Source organism: Chroicocephalus ridibundus, chromosome 4 (genome assembly GCF_963924245.1).
Source record: "Chroicocephalus ridibundus chromosome 4, bChrRid1.1, whole genome shotgun sequence".
Lineage (NCBI taxonomy): Eukaryota > Metazoa > Chordata > Aves > Charadriiformes > Laridae > Chroicocephalus > Chroicocephalus ridibundus.
This window is the reverse complement of record NC_086287.1, coordinates 74,720,937-74,740,270: the sequence shown is the minus strand read 5'-3', so window position 1 is coordinate 74,740,270 and position 19,334 is coordinate 74,720,937. Positions and strand designations below refer to the sequence as shown.

General features: G+C 43.4%; 1 protein-coding gene across 10 annotated transcripts in view; it reads left to right on the top strand.

Annotated features, from left to right (window-relative positions):
* NUP93 (nucleoporin 93) overlaps positions 1-18,891 on the top strand; it is an 81,717-nt gene extending 62,826 nt beyond the window's left edge. For all 10 annotated transcript variants that reach the window (XM_063334200.1, XM_063334202.1, XM_063334201.1 and 7 more), the window contains 15 exons: positions 1,190-1,329; positions 3,404-3,536; positions 4,163-4,320; positions 6,101-6,266; positions 7,097-7,190; positions 8,264-8,455; positions 8,698-8,824; positions 8,938-9,010; positions 9,343-9,387; positions 10,262-10,378; positions 11,009-11,127; positions 13,072-13,189; positions 13,563-13,646; positions 14,410-14,538; positions 18,658-18,891. In XM_063334200.1, the coding sequence (XP_063190270.1) occupies positions 1,190-1,329; positions 3,404-3,536; positions 4,163-4,320; positions 6,101-6,266; positions 7,097-7,190; positions 8,264-8,455; positions 8,698-8,824; positions 8,938-9,010; positions 9,343-9,387; positions 10,262-10,378; positions 11,009-11,127; positions 13,072-13,189; positions 13,563-13,646; positions 14,410-14,538; positions 18,658-18,768 (1,806 nt within the window). In that variant the 3' untranslated portion in view covers positions 18,769-18,891. The remainder of the gene's footprint in view (positions 1-1,189; positions 1,330-3,403; positions 3,537-4,162; positions 4,321-6,100; positions 6,267-7,096; positions 7,191-8,263; positions 8,456-8,697; positions 8,825-8,937; positions 9,011-9,342; positions 9,388-10,261; positions 10,379-11,008; positions 11,128-13,071; positions 13,190-13,562; positions 13,647-14,409; positions 14,539-18,657) is intronic.
* The last annotated feature ends 443 nt before the right edge of the window (positions 18,892-19,334 follow it).

Sequence of the window (19,334 nt, the reverse complement as noted above, 5' to 3'; positions counted from 1 at the left end):
CTCTTGTACAGCAGGGCCCACCTGTGATGGACTTGGTCACGGTGAAAATGTCTTAAGAGTGAGGAAGAAGGGAACCTGGTTTTGCTGCGGCATCCCATCATCAGTGATGAGCTGCTGGGGGGAAAAAATACTTGCTTTTAATTTTAAATGGGTTCTGTTGCGTTTGGTTTTCAAAACGTGGTCTCTTAATATGCTTTAGAAGCATTTAGCTATAGGTGAAGGGTCTTCAGTCAGCCCCTGCTAGAGCTGAAGTAGGCTCCCATAGCAAAGCGTAAAGCCCCTAGGATTGACTTTAAACCAAAGATATGCTGCTTTTCTTTTTTTCCACTCCTTTAATTGCATTGCCTTGATTCACCCCCAAAAACCAAATGTACAAACCTGGCCGCCCTTGAGAAACGCTTGGAGGAGAATACTGCAGGAGAGTCAAGTCGTGAAAAAACTTTGCGAACGGGGAGAGCAAAAAGCTGTTCAGAAGCTGAGGGGCAAATGCTTCAGTCAGATGTGAATTACCGGTGTGCGTCTTTGCTTTGAACAACTCTGCTCATTTCGCTGGAGTCAGTGCGGCGAGTTTGTACATTCCTGCTGCTTTGAAGCACCGAGATCAAACGCCTGCCCTTGCCGGAGCTAACAGTGCTGTTACTTCTCAGTATTTTGCTGTTTCAGCAGGGATGCTTTAGTCCTGGAGATACTGATACGATCTCCTCCTTATGAATGAGCAGACCTGGATGGCTTTCAACATTTTTTTTTTCAGACCTGAGTCTTTGTCCAAGTGATCAGTGTCCTTTAGGTACTTCTCATCACAGCTGATAGCACAGATTTCCACTGGCAGCCAGAGCAATTGCTTATGTGGAAAGCTGATGATGATGTATTTATTGAGTGGGATGTTTACAAGCTGGAAACGGGGAAGGAGTCTGAGCACCAAGTACCCAGCCTAGTTTTGGAAATTGTTGTCGATCCTGGGTGATAATTGCAGGTACAATATTTATAGCCATCTTCTCACACAAGAATTCTGCAGGACAGAAGTGGCTTACCTTCGTGACTGCATCCGGTATCTCCATTACAAATCTAAACAGTCGTTACTCTTGTGTCTCTATGCTTTTCTTAAGCATCAAAACACCGTGTAGCTGAAAACAGTGTTGCTTGTTCATCTCTGTACTCATCGCTGTTGCATGGAATGGCTTGTTTATAGAACATCTCTGAGTTTTGGACCATGGTGAAACAAATGACCGATGTTACCCTGGTTCCTGCTAGCGATACCTTGAAGGTACGGACCAACATGGAGGTGCGCATGGAGTTCGTGAGGCAGGCTCTGCGCTACCTAGAACAAAGGTAAGATGAATGCTCCACGTGGCACAGTTCCCTAATAATAAGGCAGAATGACTTTGTAACGCACGCAAACGTATTAACAAGTCAGCTACCTCTTGCTGCTTGCAGAAGTGTCTCTTGCTTGTCTTTTCTGTTCTGCAGGGCTTAGTGCAGCCACTTGAGTATGCAACTGATTTAGTTAAAAACTGTTTTAGTTAAAAAGGCCTTGAATCCGTGGGGAGGTTGTTTAGAAGATGCAAAGACCTTTTATTCTTTCTTCTATGTTGCCCTTATCACTATGACAGATGTAGAATATTTATGTGAAGATTTTTCACTTGTGGAAAGAGATCTGTTTCCCCTTTTCTGTACTCCCTTTGTGATTGCTGATCACTGCCGGGAGCCAGTGCTGGGAGGAAGTGGACAGCACTGGAGACAAATCTGGTACAACGAGTCAGGTTCTGATCATGCCTTTCCTACACTGAAAGGTTTTTGTAAAACTTGAAGAGGCTGAAGCCGAGACATCTAGCAATGATTTTTCAGACTCTGGAAAGTGGTTTACAGCCTGTATCAGCAAGTATCATGGAGAGCTAAGCTCCTCGACCGAAAAAGAAGCTTGGAGAACTGCCAGCTATGGAGCAGCCCAGAGCTGAGTCCCCAGCTGGCCATATTGTGTGTTCACTGCACACGTGGATATTGCAGTGTCTCTTATCTAGTAGCCGCCGCTGGTGGCATCATCTAGTGATGCCAGCAGGCTGGTTCAGCAGTGGAGAGCACATAAGAGCTGCAGTGCACTGCCTGGGCGCTTGTTACGGACGCAGGTCTGCCGTCTGAGCACGGAAAGCGCTGCACTCTGATACCGCCCTCTGCAAAGAGATGTTTGCCTCCTGGCACAGGCTCTTCTTGGCCCCCGAGGGTTGGTTGTCACCCAGGGGTGGTGGCAGCGTGCCTGCCTGTGCACGGGTGAACTGACACGTCCGCAGGATCTTCTCTTTGCAGTTCTTCAGTCTTGTCAGTGTGTGATGAGCCGGTGACTCTTAACCTGATTTGCCAAATATCCAACTTGCTAAATTTTCATAGTGCCATTAACTGCTGTTGTCTTGTCGTTGGCCAATCCGGCCTAAACCACGACACTGAAATTAGGAATTAGTTACATATAGCTCCCCCTCAACCCTCCCAATTGTGGAAATTGGGCCCTTCAGACTTGATTTTAAAAAAAACAACAACCTATGCCTTGCTTTGTAGCTTTCTTTCCTAGCAGGAATTGGATAACAGCAGGGTGTTTCCATGTCTCGGCAGCCCCTCGCATGTACGGGGAGGAGACGCAGTGCTGTTCCTGCTTTAGTTGCTTTGGAGCAACTGGGATCTTAAGTCCTGAGGAGCATGTGCTTAACTCAGCCGTAATGTTAGTTATCAAGATGCACTGATACTTGCCTATGTTTAGCATAACCTTTCGGTTTTATAGTCTGGTGGTGCAACGAGTCTATGCTGCAGAGAAAAAAAAAGGCCTTCATGTAATTTATTGCTGCTGCTTCTGTGGGTATTCCTTGAGCGTACAGACTTTCGAGACTCTTGCTTCTAAACATGAATATTTGTTACATTGACCTGCCTTGATTAAAGGCTTTGGGTTATTTTAGAAGGTGTTCTCAAAGCTGCCTTTACCAGTTGTTTTTCCTCTAAATTCCCTTTTTTCTCTGTGATTTCCTTCTGGTAAGTCCATGGCCCTCCAGTTTGTATTTGAGCATAGGGCAGGGAGGAGAGACAAACATATTGAGAGCTGAAGCGTTAGGATGCAAAGGCTTTTTGCCACTTAGGGTAACTGAGTTTTATTTAGTATTAAGAGCACCTAACGAGAGGAACTTCTCATGAACCTGGAGCCGTACACCATGGACTCCAAACGTGGTTTCTCTTGAGACCGCTGAATACAAGGATCTTCCTCGGTCAACACAGGTCTCTGCCTCATTTTGTTGTAATGATGATGTTTGAACATCAAGGTCATTTGCTTTAAATTGCTGATTCAGTTGGATCTGAAAGGCGGTGGATGTGTAACAAGTATATGTCAGTCTGTTCATGTATTTGTTTTGCTTGTGTTGTTTTTCAGTTACAAAAATTACACATTTGTGACAGTCTTTGGAAACTTGCACCAGGCTCAGCTGGGTGGAGTCCCAGGGACCTACCAACTAGTCCGCAGCTTCTTGAACATCAAACTCCCGGCGCCTGTCCCTGGTCTCCAGGTACTTTCAGCAACTTGACATAAAATAATAATGCAAATCTGTTTGCTCCAGCACGGCCAGGAAACTGGTGCAGCCTCCAGTGGGTTTTGTATTGCTTAAACTGCTTTTAGGGCAGCAGGCTGTTAGTCCTTCTCTAGAATTTTTCATTAGGAAAATGAAGACAGTAGACAAAATCACTTTGAGTTCAGAGCTAGTCCCAAAGCATGGTGGTGCCTAGTAGTTTGAGTTCTAAATTCTAGAAATTATAGTCTCTTCTGGTGGTCTTGGAGATCAACAAGCAAGTATTAAAATACCTTATGATATAATCTCCCTGTTTTTCTTTTTTCTTTTTTTTTGCACTTATTGTAAGGTGGTGACACCAGTTGTTGATGACTAAATATGTAATGAAATAATCTGAGTTTTGGAGCCCAAGGCTTTTATTTAGGAATCTGAATAAATCTGAATAAAGTGAATCCTGCTCACTTGCACCAAATAGAAAGTGCATAGCTGTGCACCTGCAGTCACCTACGCCTACCCAGTGTGTGGGTATAAGGGCAGAAATAATGAATGAGGCAAATGATAAAGAAAACGAATTCAAATATGCTGCTTTAAAAAAAATAATTAATCATTTCTTACTTTATTTTCAGGATGGTGAGGTGGAAGGCCATCCTGTCTGGGCACTGATTTACTACTGCATGCGCTGCGGAGATTTGGCCGCGGCCATGCATGTGGTGAAACGGGCACAGCACCAGCTGGGAGAGTTTAAAACCTGGTTCCAGGAGTACATGCACAGTAAAGATAAAAGGTAACTGGGAACTAGGAAAGGTCTTTGGGAGGGGTGGGAGTTGCTGTGGAGTAGTGAAATAATCGGTGGCTTGGTAGAAATAGAAGCAGCTCAGGTTTTTTCTGGTGGTGACGGCTGCCTGGTATTTATATTACCTACCTAAATTACATGTAAGAAGTTTGCATGTTTTAATTTGTGGCTTTGAAGTCTAGACATCTCCATAGAGAAAGGGTTGTTTGAAAATATGCAAAAATTTACATTTCAGAAATAAGACAGTGGTGTAACTTTGCTTTTTTACTGTAGGATCTGCCCTGTGTAAGGGTAGGATACTGCATACAATAGATCAGATTTAGTCTGCTGTCACAGATCCTGTGTCTCTTTATTTCCCCGGTCGCTTATTTTAGTGGAATTTTCTTTGGGGAACGCTTTTTACTACACCTCTCTTCATAAGAATGCCACACGGTAAAAGCAAGTAGTGTTTGCTAGAGGCATTCACTCTCACATTTCTTGTGCTTATGCTCCTCTTCCGGTTTTTGCTGTCCATCACTGAGAGAAGCCGCTGGCCGCACTACTGATGATGTGGTTGCAAGCAGTTGAGTTAGTGCATCCTCAGGCGTGCTCTGAGTTCTGCTGTGGTGTGTGAGGTTGTTTAGCTTTCCACTTGTAATGAATTTCGAACGAGCGCATGGTCAGCTATTGCGTTATAGCTGTGCTCCCTGCAGGGGAACGGCACTGTGCTGAGGTACTGGCTGAAATTGGGGGAAACTGGCGGGGCCAGGTAGGTGCCAGGACGTGAACCTGTAATATCCCTCCTCAGCCTGTGGCAGTTTCATTCATATGTGGGGAGCCCTCACCCTGCAATGTGTTGAATGTACTGGGGCTCTTCAGGCATGAAAATGTGAGCAAGAACATAGCAGTTTGCCCGTCTTTTAAAACAAACAAACAAAACAAACCTAATGAACAAAAAAAAAAAAAAACCCAAGAAAAAACCCACAACAGACTGAGAGGAGGAAAAAGTAAAAATTAAAGTGCCATTTACCAATGTAAATTGTAAATGAACCTGGTTTGTAGAGTATACCTAGGAGTGCTCATGATGATAAGGTTGTTCCAGAAACCTTAGTGAAGGTACTGTCATTGTTTTCCTTACAAACACTTTAATGAGATACAGTATAATTGATTTATTTTGTTTTTATTACAGCTATGAAAAGGTGCTCTGCCTCTACAGGTTTGACAAACACTGTCTTAGTCTAGGAGAACACTTTATTTATTCAATTCTGTAAAAGTCTCTACAAGAGGGGACAAGAAATGGAATGACAAAGAACGTTGTGACAGTATTTAATGATAAGGATGAAAGTGTCTCTCCTAAATGACTTCATGGTACAACGACCTGCTCACTTGTTAGTTACTAACCCAAAGAGTTTCAAAGACTTTGTGAGCTCTCTTTTTCTGAAATGATGAAATAGCAGTCAGACAAAAATAGCTCATCTACCACACTATCAATGTACCCTTAAAGAGACTGTCATCTGAATTTAATTATTTTTTTTCCCCTGCAATGCATATTTGAAGATGATCCTCTATAACTTTAATTATATGTTTAAATTCATGTGTGCAAAACTTTTACTTACAGGTGCACAGAAATATCTTGCACAGAAAGTGCAAGAAATATCAGCCAGTGCTTACTGCCGTTTGCTGTGAATCTGCGCCTGTTTACATTGACTTTTATCCAGGTTTCCTCAAACAGGGAAAGATGGGTTTCATGTCTTTTCCTTCAACCTCTTTTGGTTTTTTTTTTTTCCCTTAGACTATCTCCTGCCACAGAAAATAAACTACGTCTTCATTACAGACGAGCTCTGAGAAATAATACTGACCCCTACAAAAGGGCTGTTTACTGTATTATTGGCCGTTGTGACATTACAGATAACCAGAGTGAAGTCGCTGATAAAACAGAAGATTATCTTTGGCTAAAAGTAAGTGTGGTGATGGGGTCGTGGTGGTGTTTGTTGGGTTTTGTGGGTTGTTTGGTTGGGTTTTTTTAAGAATAGACCTAAATGGTATTGCATTTCTGCCCTGCTCTAACCTCCCTGCTTCTAGGTGTGGTGTTGTGCATCAATGTCATGCGGGTGACTTGACCTTGCAGACAGTGATGTGCTGGGAACACGAGTCCCAGGGCTGCTCTGTTACCCTCTGTGCTATCAGTCCTTAGTTTGGGGACACTTGTCTTTGGAAGTGTCATGTTCTTCATTTGACACTGATCTTTGTCAGCTGTTTTTACAAGTGGCGTTAGCTTGCTTCAGTGAGGATCCCTTGAATTGCCTTTTCTGCATGGATTATGGCTGAAATGTTGGTGTCAGTTGGCAGAAGACGACGCTGTCAATATCTCTATAGTCCAAAGCCCTTCCAGTTTTGGTGGGGGTGTGATAGATACTGGTCAGTACCCATTTCTCCCTTTATCAGAAAGAGGGAGTAGAATGATGTATTTGTTAAGACTGGGTAAAAAAAAATGTTGCTTTTAATTATTGTTTAGTGAATATTCAGAGTCCCAGCATGGGAGTTTGGCGGCATGGACAGATACAAAAGGACCCCTGGGGTCTATTAGCAGGGCTTTCTGCTGTTGCTACCTTAGAGAGCTTTGCTCCCCAGCAATGGATGGACCTGATGTTGTGACTAGAAGTAGTCTCTAGTCAGTCAGTCAGATCCTAGGAGGGGCTTCAGATGGAACAAATACCTTTTGCTTGCATCCCTTGTGCAAGGTGAAGTTGAAATATCTGTGCTTCTTTTTTTGGATGTGTTTTTGTAGCTGAACCAAGTGTGTTTTGATGACAATGGTGCAAGTTCTCCGCAAGACCGACTAACATTATCCCAGTTCCAGAAGCAGTTGCTGGAAGACTATGGTGAGAAACCACAAAGAGATGCGTTACTTGGGGCTCTGCTTTTCTGCTTAAGGCACTTTTCAGTTGTTACACAAACCTAACTCCATATAAAAACCTCTCCAGTAGTGACAGGCATCTTTAGGGGGTTCATGGGCAGCCTGAGTCCCTCGAGTAATGGCAGACTTCAGTAAGACACAACGAATGAGTCCTGTGTGTTCCCGGAAATCCAGGGAGTGAATATTCATCTGGGAACAGCACTGTTGCTATTTGCACTGTATCCATACTAAATTATGGATTTCTTTATCTCGCCATAAATATGCTCGGGTCTTTTAGCAAAACTCCCAACTTTTGCAATACAGAACAGAAAAGCAATCGTTACCTAATGTAGTTATGTATTTCCCGGGCTTTTCCCATTGTGCGTCCGTTGTTCATTGTTTCCTTTAAATTACTATTTCAGGTAATTTTCCAGGGACCCAAATCACTGTTCCTTCCACTTCAGAAAGTTTTAGGAACATTCACAGCCCCAGAGAGTACCTTTTCCCGTAGTCATCTTCCAATCAGTCAAAATTAGGTCACTTGGATTATCCAAAATTCTCCACAGCCTTCTTATTTGCAGCATCACTCGCACACAGATAAAAATGGGTGGAAAAGAAATACAATAAGCTACAGTTAGTGTCAATGAGTAGTAAAATCCAAGTTTTTAACATTATTTGTGCTGCTTGGCATAAGTATAATTGAAGACAAAATGTTGTGGTCTTTAGAGAATATATTACAGTCTGTTAGAGTTGATGGTTTGTTTTCCGAAAAGAACAAAGGAACTCTTTTGAGAAACTATTCTCATTCACTTCCTGCGTATATCCTTACGCTGTGGTCTTTGGTGATATGTCGCAGTGGAACAGTTACAGATAAGCCACTGATGGGGGATTAGGCATTCGGTTTGGTCTAGTGTGTTTATTTCTGTTGGCACTGAGTAAGCAATAGTGATGCACTGTGACAGGAAGCATCCACTGTCGGTGATCTCTGATTGCAAAATCATTTTCACTTACACTCTGTTGTGGGTTTTGTTGTGTTTGGTTTTGTTTTGTTTTTTTCAGGTGAATCCCATTTTGCAGTAAACCAGCAGCCATTGCTCTACTTCCAAGTATTGTTCTTGACAGCACAGTTTGAAGCCGCAATTGCTTTTCTCTTCCGGACAGAGCGCTTGCGTTGTCATGCTGTTCATGTTGCGTTGGTCCTGTTTGAGTTAAAATTGCTCCTGAAATCTTCTGGGCAGAGTGCGCAGCTATGTAAGTCCTGCACGTTTACTGTACACTAAAGGAATGTTTTCTGAGCCCTTAGAATCCCCTGTAGACACTGCAAGTCTATGTAATTGATCAAACAAGCAGCATTTGTCCGAACAATCTCCTAAAAGTTAATTGTTTTAGTGGCAGTAGAGCCCTGCATCGTGGCTCTGACTAATTTGAGATGAAGATCAGAGCACCGTTTCCTGGCGTTAGGTTCTCTGATAGTGTTGGTTTTGGCATTGTAGTAAGCCATGAAGCTGGTGACCCTCCTGGCATCAGGCGTCTAAATTTTGTGCGGCTTTTGATGCTTTACACCCGCAAGTTTGAATCGACGGATCCAAGGGAAGCCCTGCAGTATTTTTACTTTCTCAGGTAGGAGCTAATACATCTCTCTAGATTTATCTCCTAGTTATTACGGCTTAATTATTCTTACCTGGGAAGTCCTCAGAAACAAGAGTACCTTCCTCCTTCCCTTTCTTTTGTAGGAATGAGAAGGACAGCCAAGGAGAGAATATGTTCTTGCGTTGCGTTAGTGAACTAGCAATTGAAAGCAGAGAGGTATGTTTGGCCATGTTTTGCCTGCCTCGCTTCAGCTGAAATTCACATCTTCATTGCAATTTTTATTAGGCAGGACAGTCCTAAGCAGTTGTTAACGCTTTCTGCCTGATGCAAACCTAGATGACGGGAGATCTCTCAATAACCATATGTTTAAGATATTTAATTACATCTTTTTGCCTGTTATTTATATACAGATAATTTTGACATCGATGACTGTTTTTCATTCATCCACGACTGCATCTTTGTATGTAGTAAATATTTTGTGAAATCTGTGCGGTTCATCTCTCTCTTTTTGTTTCCTTTTATCTTACTTTACGCCCGTGTGGATATAGTTTGATATGATTCTTGGAAAGCTGGAAAACGATGGTAGTAGGAAGGTGAGTTGACGATTTATGTTTATATTTTACGTTTAAGTCTTAATTCGAAGATGAGGGCTCATGCTGCAATCATTGCTGCTGTCAAAAATAAAAAGTTATTTCTGGCAGGATTTTCTTTTGCGTGTTTTTGTTCTGTCAGTTTCAAAGCAGTGGGATTGCACACATGGGAGCAAGGTAATTTGGTAATCTTCACAAATATTTTTTTAATGTTACAGTTCTTTGCCAGATAGATAGTTTTTAGATTATACCATTAGTGGAGAATCCTGTTTTCTTGACTTTATTCCTTTTATATTTAACTGTATTCTTACGTTTCTTTTGATATGAAACCAGCAATCTCAGTTTTAAAATAAGTTCTTCCAGATGATTTAGTCTTACTTTTACATTCTCACTTACAGTAAAATCCTTCCCAGATATCCTCGACTCTTTCCTCTCTCTTATTCTACTTCTATCTATTGTTTCTTTTAAAATTCTTGTCGCACTAACGTTTATCTGTGTACGATTTCACTTGCAACCTGTCATACACAAACAGCATCCCTGGAGACCCTGGCACGTTTATACACTGAAGTCTTTTGTGTTTTCTTCTCTTCTATAATGTGGCATTAAAATAATTTAGAATTTGACCTGTTATCTGGGTCATTTTGAATGAATTAGAGACTGCAGATGTCTCAGTGTTGACTCTGTTTTGGAGAAAGTCTCTCTCACAAGAGCTCTTTCTATTTTTAACGTGTCCCTTTTGCGCGTTCCCATGGAAATGTACAGGCCATTCTAATCATAATCCAACAAGTAAAATATTCATTGCCTTGACAGAATATTCAGGAGTTTTTAAGCATTCTAATTTCTCTTCTCTCCTTTCGTTTTTGTCTCGCCTCTTTAGCCTGGAGTGATAGACAAGTTTACAAGTGACACAAAACCCATTATTAACAAAGTGGCTTCTGCAGCAGAAAACAAAGGATTGTTTGAAGAAGCTGCAAAACTCTATGATCTTGCAAAGGTAAATATCTTCTATGTGCTACCTTAAATATGTACCTGGTTCACCATTGTTTTTCCCCAGACATTCTCCTTGTGATGAGGAGGTTAAATTTAATCTCGGAGATTGAATTACCCTTATTAAAGCAGGTTATTTCTGCTGCTCTGAAAGCAGAGCCGTTGGCTGCATGGAGGGGGGTTTCAGTGAGCAAACCCAGATGGATTGCGCTCCAACCCCTTCTGATTTAAGACATTCTGGGTCTGGATCAGCGTGGTCTTTTGAAGAGATTGCCCCATGCATGATTCTGTTGTGGGTAGTGAGGTTATTTACCTGGAGTGTGCTCTTCGAGTTTCATAGCTGTTGAATTGAAGTCTAAAATAGTTGGGCTTTATAGTGAGTACTCTTTTTGCTTTCAAAATATATTTGAAATAAATGTGGATGCAACCATAGTTTTAGAGGAAAATCAGGGGAAAATATTTTTTCACGTGAGCCAGCAGCATTATGTTGTTGCTAGCTAATATGATCTTTCTTGCCTCTTTATGGGCGGGAGGAGGCATCTCTGAGCTTGCACTAGACCTTTCTGCTTTTCCAGTGAGATTAAAACACTAATCCCAACATGCTCCTTTCATTTGTCTGTAACTTTAATACCAACAGAACCCTGACAAAGTTTTAGAACTGATGAACAAGCTCCTCAGTCCCATTGTTCCCCAGATCAGCACTCCCCAGTCGAACAAAGAGCGGCTGAAGAACATGGCCCATTCCATTGCCGAGAGGTAAGACGGGAGGGCAGGACCTGACCCAGGACTGGCGATTCAGTGGGTATTAATTCCTGACTCCGATTCTGCTGGCCGGACCATGGCATCTGCAGCAATGCATTTGGGAAGAGAGAGAAGAGGGCAGAATTTACCCTGTCCTGCTCGTCATGGCTTGTAGTACCCAAACCAGAAACATAACCTTCAGGGGCAGGACAAGAAGCTTTTATCTGTAGGTGAATCAGGAAAAGGGAATTGCAGGATTGCCAACCGGAGACAGAGTCTAGTAAGGAGCAATAAAGATAAATTATTGCATGGTTTAGATGATTTTTAAAGCAAAATATAACAATTGCAGATTCATTGCTTGCAATTCACTTGTTTGATATAGTATTGAGAGAGCGCTACAAAACCAGTAATTCCGAGTTCTAACAACAGAGTGCCAAGTTCAGTAGCTGTCTGCAAACTTTATTTTGCTGCTGCTTTAATGAAAGCTGAAAAGGGAACATTGAAGCTGAGGTGTGTATGTGGCTAACGTAACCAATGGACCTCGTTTCCCCAGCCTGTTACTTTAGGAAAGCGCCATGGGGTGTTCAGAAAAAAAAAGAGAAATGGAAGTGACCAAAAGGCAGGTCACCTGCAGTGTTGATGTGCTAATGCGGGTCTGTGTTTGAGAGACATCAGTGCTTAAGATTCATTAGCAGCTAGAAGTCAGGAATAATCTGCTCCTGAAAGGTCGTAATTGCAAAATAGCTTTGGGATGTTTTTAAATCGTCTTCTTTTGGTGCATCCTGTCACAGTGACTGCCGAAGACAATTCCTGTATTTTACTAGAGCAAAACGTGGGTACCTGCGAGAAATGTCTTACTGCTTTTTCCCCAACCATTCTGGTGGGGGGGGAATGAAAATGAACTGAGCACGCTTGCCAGCTCTGTGAAATTGGGAAGACAAATACAGAAACGCATTGATTTCAGTCAGAGGCCTTTGCCTTTCTTCTTTTGACGAGAGGCAGTTGCCAGTCACTGCTTCAGCCAGCTGTTCCTTCAGTTCGTCAGGCTGCAGGCTGAGTGAAAATTAATGCCGTATTGACTTAGTGAGAGACTCATTTGGTAGTTAAGGAAAATTAAACCTAGGGCTTGAATTTCAGCTTCAACAAAGGCCGTAATGGGCTTTGTTTTGCTCCTTGCTTTGATCTGCATGATGGGGGCTAAATATTGCTGTTCAATAATGCCACTTTACAGCTGCAAACCTTCATGATTGCGAAGCCAGCACGGTTCTGATTAGCTCATCTTCCTGCCAATTAAACGTAATGGAGAGCTTTTCCTCATGTACCGTGCCGCAGACAGTACTGTAGCGATACAGCTTTCCTCCTGTGAGTTCTTGTGGTGGTTTTGGAACAGGGCAGATACGCTCTTGGCCTTTTCTGGTCATTATCTGGCTTCCTCTTCTGCGTACTGTGCACTTGACCGCTCTTATTGTTACCTTGAAGGAGCTCCTGTCTGACCTCGTGCTGTTAGGAGAGAGAGCAGCCAGCCCCTCCAGTTCATCTCCTGGCAGGCGTAGCTAGAAAGAGCACGCACAAGCATCTAATCCGTTTTTAATTCTGAACTTCTCGCCCGAAGCAGGCGGTTGTGCCGGGGAATTGTCCGCTGTAAAGCAGCATGTTAAACACGCTTGTACAGCGCTTGCCTTGCAGGTCTCTCATTCCTGGCGCTGTTTGCCCCCTGAATATGGGAAGTATAAACATTTAACAGGAAGCAAATGCTGGATCTGATGGAAAATTAAAAGGGGGGGGGGGAAGCCACAACCTGTGCAAATTCTGCCTCCTGGTGAGGGAAAATTAAAGCTGTCCTTTGTTAGATGCCTTCTGTCCTTGGGCTTGATGTCGCCGCCTCCAAGAATTGCAAGTGCACGTTTATAAATGCGTTTGCCATTTTGCACAAGAAAATTGTAATACAATTTCTTTCAGGTACAAAGCTCAGGGGATAAGTGCAAAGAAATCCATTGACTCCACGTTCTACCTTCTGCTGGACTTAATCACGTTTTTTGATGAGTATCACGCCGGTCACATTGACAGGGCCTTTGATGTAAGTTTCAAGAGTTCTGTTTGAAGTGCAGCCTTCCTAATGCCCTTGAAAGCCCAGAATGTCTCAAATAACATCACTTAAAGCAAAAATTTATATTTAATGACTTAGAAGGTGCTGCAGTGCTATAGGAATTTAAAAATTTCTTCCCTGTTGCTTAATAATCAGGAAGATCTTTCTGGAGCTGTTTTGTAGACACTGAACAAAGTATTCCTACTGCTTAACAAAGTCGGGAGATAAACCAATAAATAACAATGAAATGATTTCTCGTGAATGGAATCAGAGCATTCCATTAACACTTCAAAACTGTACTTTATTAGTACATGGTACATAGAACGTTGATTATCTATCCTGATTCCTGATTTTGTTTTTGAAGATCATTGAACGCCTAAAGCTTGTACCTCTTAGCCAAGACTGCGTGGAGGAGAGGGTTGCTGCCTTCCGGAATTTCAGCGATGAGGTAGGTAATACTTCTTGGTTTTAGCTTCCAAAAGCCTTTTGCTGTGTTAAAGGGATCTTAAAACCTTGTCATCTCATCATTCTTATTCTTTCATGGGGAAATAGGATGGAATTATTTTGCATTTGTACAAGTAGACTCTTGGCTTGCAACATTTTCACCTTAGCGCTGCTCTTTGGAGCACTAGAATTCCCTACCCAGAAATCCTGTCTCCATTTTGCGGAAGGCATCTGCCGACGTGAATCTCTCTGAACTTACTGCGTTTGATTCAAGAATTCAGAATATTGCAAACTTTCAGCTGTGCTGCTGACTTTTGTAGGGTCTCGTGTTTCCTTCCCTCCAAATTAGAGGCACTCATGTAGTTGGGTATTAGCAGATGAAGCATAAAGGAAGGTTAATTATTCCTCTTGAACTGTTTTAACTGGAGGATGACGCTTCTCTTAGACAGCGTTTGTGTGTATTTGGGTGCTTTGGAGTTTTTTTGTCTTCAGGCACTTTGGGTTTTATCAGAACTATCAAACATGAAGGTGCAGCCATTGTATGCCTCTGTCTCAAAACTCTGGGTAACTTTTTTTTGCCAGGCAGTACAGTCACAGCAGGGGTAACTGTTAAATGTGTGCCTATTCTATGAGTAAATACCAACCATAGTTACCATTGCTTGGTTTTCTGATAGCGTGTAGCAAGGGTAATGATTCTGTCAACCCACTTTTCATTGCAATGTGTCTCTTTTTTTTTCTTTTTTTTTTTGGTCCCCTTCGTTGCGTAGATCAGGCACAATTTATCAGAGGTCCTGCTTGCAACCATGAATATTTTATTCACCCAGTATAAGAGGATGAAAGGCACCAGCCCAGCCACTCCTGCCAGACCCCAGCGGGTAATGGAAGACAGAGATTCGGTAAGATTGTAATCCTCCCTGTCTGACAAGTTTTCCTAGTTACTTTTTCCCCTGATTTCAAGGGACTGGGCTTCAAATAACTGTGAATCTCTCATGGTCTTTGCTTTTGAGTGCTCAGTTACTTAGAGTCTGAGACTACTCAGCTTGCTCAGTTACTTAGTCCTGAGGCTAGGCTCTCATAACTTCAGCTTAGTGTAAAGAAAGGATATTGCTCTAAATGTCACTGAGCTAATTAAGATCTACACTATATATCCACCTCCTAGCAAGAGAAAACAAGTGTTCAGTTTGCTTCTTGGTGGGTTCTTAAACAGTTAACAGACGTGGACAGTGCGGTGTCTCTAGGATGGTTGCTGCTGCTGCCTTGACAACTGAGCTGTTGTTTTTCAAGAACCCGATTTCTACTCCTTTCGTTTGAGTTAGTGCCCGGTTCATGCAGAACTGATGCCTGATGGAAAGCCCCTTCCTTGACTCGCTTCTGTAGTGATGTGGGCTGACATTTTCAAAGTGCCCTTGAGCAATACACCCCGATGCCCAAGTACATTCACGTGGCGAATGGCTGTAGCGGTTTGCCAGTGGTGTTCTGCTGCCTCTGCAGCAGAGTGAGCAGCTTCCAGGGGCGGTGGTGCTTGGTCTGCCCGCCTGCTTTGAATGGCTGACAACGGTGGGTTTGACTTCACTGCTAGAGTCGATGCTGAAGCATTTCCCCCACCTACTATGGGAGCCCACGCCTTCAGCAAGCCTCAGAATAGGTGCCACTTCATTAAAGGGCACAGACAGATTTGTGGGCACTGGCCTGTCAACATGCTGTGTCGAGCAGAAGGGTTCTCAGCTGAGCTGTCCTCGGCTTTGGTCTTGCAGGTCTTATTAAGTTAAAGCTGCCACAGGCACTTGAAAACCAAGTTGACCAAACCACTCATCCCATCTTACAGCTTAAGAAATAAATATAAACTTCTTTTGAGAATGAAAACAAACTCGGGCCCCAGCCAGCTTTGCTCCAGGCTTTAGTCATCTGCAAAAGTGCCTTTGATCTGTGAATTGCAATATTGGTAAAAGTCTTAGTAGCGTCTCTAAATTACATCAGAAAATGAAAGGCTCAAGTAACGATGCAGCCTTTGCGGGGTGCTGTCTGTGGGTGAGCTGCGGGATCCTGCCTTGCAACTGCGCTTGTGCTCTAGATCCGCAACACGGGAGGAGAAGGCACGCTGCTTGGGCTTCTGCCATCTTAAATTCTGCACGTGTGAAGAAATCCCAGGCTAAGGCAACCTATTACCTGCTCTGTGTGTTCCCCAGGTTAGCACTGAGCAAACAGCCTCAGCTCCTTGCTTTCCACGTGAGATTTTTATTTTGGGTTTGTGTTTCAGTCTTGTGCCTTACATAGAAGCATTTACCATCTCCACAGGGCTGTAATGCTGTCAGGTGCCATCTAAGTATGAATACCATCGCTGTGGCCTACCAAAGATTGTTGGGCTGTTTGGTGATGGGCTCAGCAGCTTTGCTGGCAGGAGTTTGTGTAGAAGGAAGCCGCCGCGACATCGTGTCCTACCAACAGCGTGCCTCTTACCAACGTGCTCAATGCGAGCGTGCTTCATAAACATGCTCTGCGCTCTTGTGCTCTTACTGGAGATCAGTTGATGATTTACCTTGCAAAAAACCTGTGAAAGCTTTGTTTTATCAGGCTTCCGGTTTTGTTAATCAAGCTTTTGGCCTTGCGGTAGGATCCTCCTGGCAGCGGGGTGTCAGTGGTGTTGGAGACACGGGGTTTCTGAGTTGTGGAATCTGGCTGCCGTGGGCAATAAACACTGCGCTTAACGGTCAGAGGGGAAAAGTGGCTGCTGTCTCTGCAGCCAGGGAGGTGGTAAGAGAATAGTTATGTGACTGTAACGTCAGAAGGAAGCATAAATCTCCTAATGTAGGATTAACTAGAGAGAAAAAAATTTACAGCCCTGTACCTCCCAGCTGCCTAAAGATTTGCACGTGCAGAAAAATACCAGGCATGGGCACATGGAAGGTAGGGTAAGAATAGCTTTAGGCTCTGTTCCCCTTTTTTCTTACCCTGAAGAATTTCCTCCAAGACTGCGGGAGCAGGGAATCTAGATCACTTCAGTTTCCCTGCTTCTGGGGAGCAACTCGGGGGATTTTCGTGGTGGGAAGAAATGAGGACATTTCGAATGTGAGAAGAGAGGTGTTTCTTCAGCAAAATCTCCCGGTTCACTGCCGATATGAGCTTCTGCAGGCTGTGCTTGGCAAGAATTTTTCTGTTGAACTTCCCTGGGAGAAAGGCAGCTTTTCCTTTTTCCACGGGGAAGCAAATTTTAGGAGAAATCAGGTTCTTCCAGAAGCTTTAACAGTGTTGGCGTGTTGCCCAGTAGACAGTGCAAGCAAAAAAGGACCTTTCTTTGAACAGGTCCTTTGAAGTCCCTGGGTTTTCTCTAGATCCTTTGGAGCAGACAGGTTCAAATCACTCTGTTCATCAGAAGAATTTGAAAACGAGAGGTAGTAGCTGTTCGTAAGACTGAGGTGCGTAGCAGGGAACGGAGTCCCCCAGAGTAGGAACACATGGCTCTTGAATTTGCCCTCTGGTGCCACGCACTGGTCTGACTGGATCCTGCTGGAGTGGGTGGGGGGTAGAGGGGCTTTGGCAGGACCAGCGTGGAGCCAGCAGGGTGGAGAGGAATAGTACCTGGGGAGCCCCCTGAACCTAGCGATGCTCTCTGCTAGGACATCTGCTGTCCCGCTTTGGAGATCAAGTGAGCTGTATTGAGAAATTATCGGGTTTGGAGTTGGAGCTGGAATTTTATCCATTTGTTTATTTCATAATTAAATTATCCAAACTTTGTTTTGAGTCTCTTTTTTTTGTTTGTTTGTTTTTTTAACGTATATACATTAATTAATTTTGGGAATGAGGGAGCAAAGTCCTGTCCCGCTTGGCCTGCTCCATTTTGTTGGATTTCAGGCAGAGATTGCCGCAAGCCCGGACTGCAGTGCTGGAAACTATGGCCGCAGTGACAGCCCTGACCCAGATGCCGGGAGTGCATGACAGCAATGTCATACGCTCCCTGCCCTGACCCAGGGTGGCCAGCTCTCTGGAGCAGCCCAAGGGCATTATCTCGGCAGCAAAATTAGGTCATGAAAGGAATGGAATTCTTTTTTTTTTTTTTTATTATTTATTTGTGATCTTACTTTACTAACATGCATTAAGTAATTACAGCCAATAGAACATCTAGACCTCCAGGCTGCTCTTAACCTCTGCAAACCTCTGACCGTTCTTCCTGAAGTGTTGCAACCTGTCATGTTGGTTTGATTTTTAAAAATAGACCGGCTCTAGTATCATTGCTACCGAAAAGGTAAAGGGAACAGTAACTTGCACTGCTCCTAAGCCTTTCTTAGTCACAGTGAGAGGTTTTGGTTCTTAATATTTTAATTCCAAAGAGTCAGATACCATGACATGCTTTTTCATCTACCACCTGCTTTGACCTCCACTGAAAAGCAGGAGGTCAGACATAATTACACCACCTCACCCTGTAACAGATTTGGAAGCAGACTAGAAGAAGTGTTGGCTGTGACTGGAACTGAACGAGTAATTTTCGGGCCACCTCATTAAGTAGCCACGGCATTGGTGTTAAGTGTCTTGAAGCAAACACGAGCATCCCGGCTTTTCCGTTATCAGCTTCCAAAGTTCCTCTGTTGCAATTGAATAACCGACTGGTTTAACATCACCCCGAAAAAGGGGTAGAATTTCCCAGATGGGCATCAGGGACGGTGTTTATAACTGTGGGAAAGAATCCTCTTGCCCTGGGAAAGCCCACTCCCTGCAGAAATTACAAGATTGCTGCAGTACAGCAACGGCCCACGTTGCTGAAAATGTTTTTTCTTGGGTAATTTTAAATAAATGGGATTTATTTTTTTTTTTACGCAAAAGGGTGTCTCGACATGCTTTTAATGGTTGCAAAAGGAAATAATCGGATTTCCTTCCAAAGGCGGAGATATATTATCCAGAGAGCAGCTCTGAGAAATAAAGGTTACATTTGCTTGTTTGAAAAGGCAAGTGTTTAACTCGGCTTTCATTGTGGGGTTTTTTGATGCTAAAGTAACTGTGCTTTATTTTTCTGGTTTTTTTAGCAACTTCGATCTCAAGCTCGTGCACTGATAACATTTGCGGGGATGATCCCTTACAGAACATCGGGAGACACCAACGCAAGACTGGTGCAAATGGAGGTCCTTATGAATTAGCCGAGAAGCTTTTGCTTAGGGCTGCAGCATCCCGTGCCTGTCTTTAGTGCGTTCAGAGGGTGGGACCAGTATCGTTTTGTATTCTGTATTTTTGTTGATGGAAATAAATTTCTTTGGTTTCTATTTGTTTTTGACATTTTCATTTTCACCGGTTTTTGTGGTTTTATGTTTCTATTCATTTTCTTTTAAATTGTTTTGTATTTAGGAAATTGTTCTGAATTGGTTAAGGGGCTGTGCAGAGAAAGAAGCCATAGATTATGGGGAGGGACTCTTGGTCAGGGAGGGGAGCCGTAGGACAAGGGGGAGCGGCCTCAGACGCAAGAAGGGGAGATTTAGATTGGATATCAGGAAGAAATCCTTTATGGTAACGGTGGTGAGCCCCTGGCCCAGGTTGCCCAGAGAAGCTGTGGCTGCCCCATCCCTGGAGGGGTTCAAGGCCAGGCTGGACGGGGCTCGGAGCAACGTGGTGTGGTGGGAGGTGTCCCTGCCCAGGGCAGGGGGTGGCACTGGGTGGGCTTTAAGGTCCCTTCCAACCCAAACCGTTTTATGGTTCTATGATCTGCAGT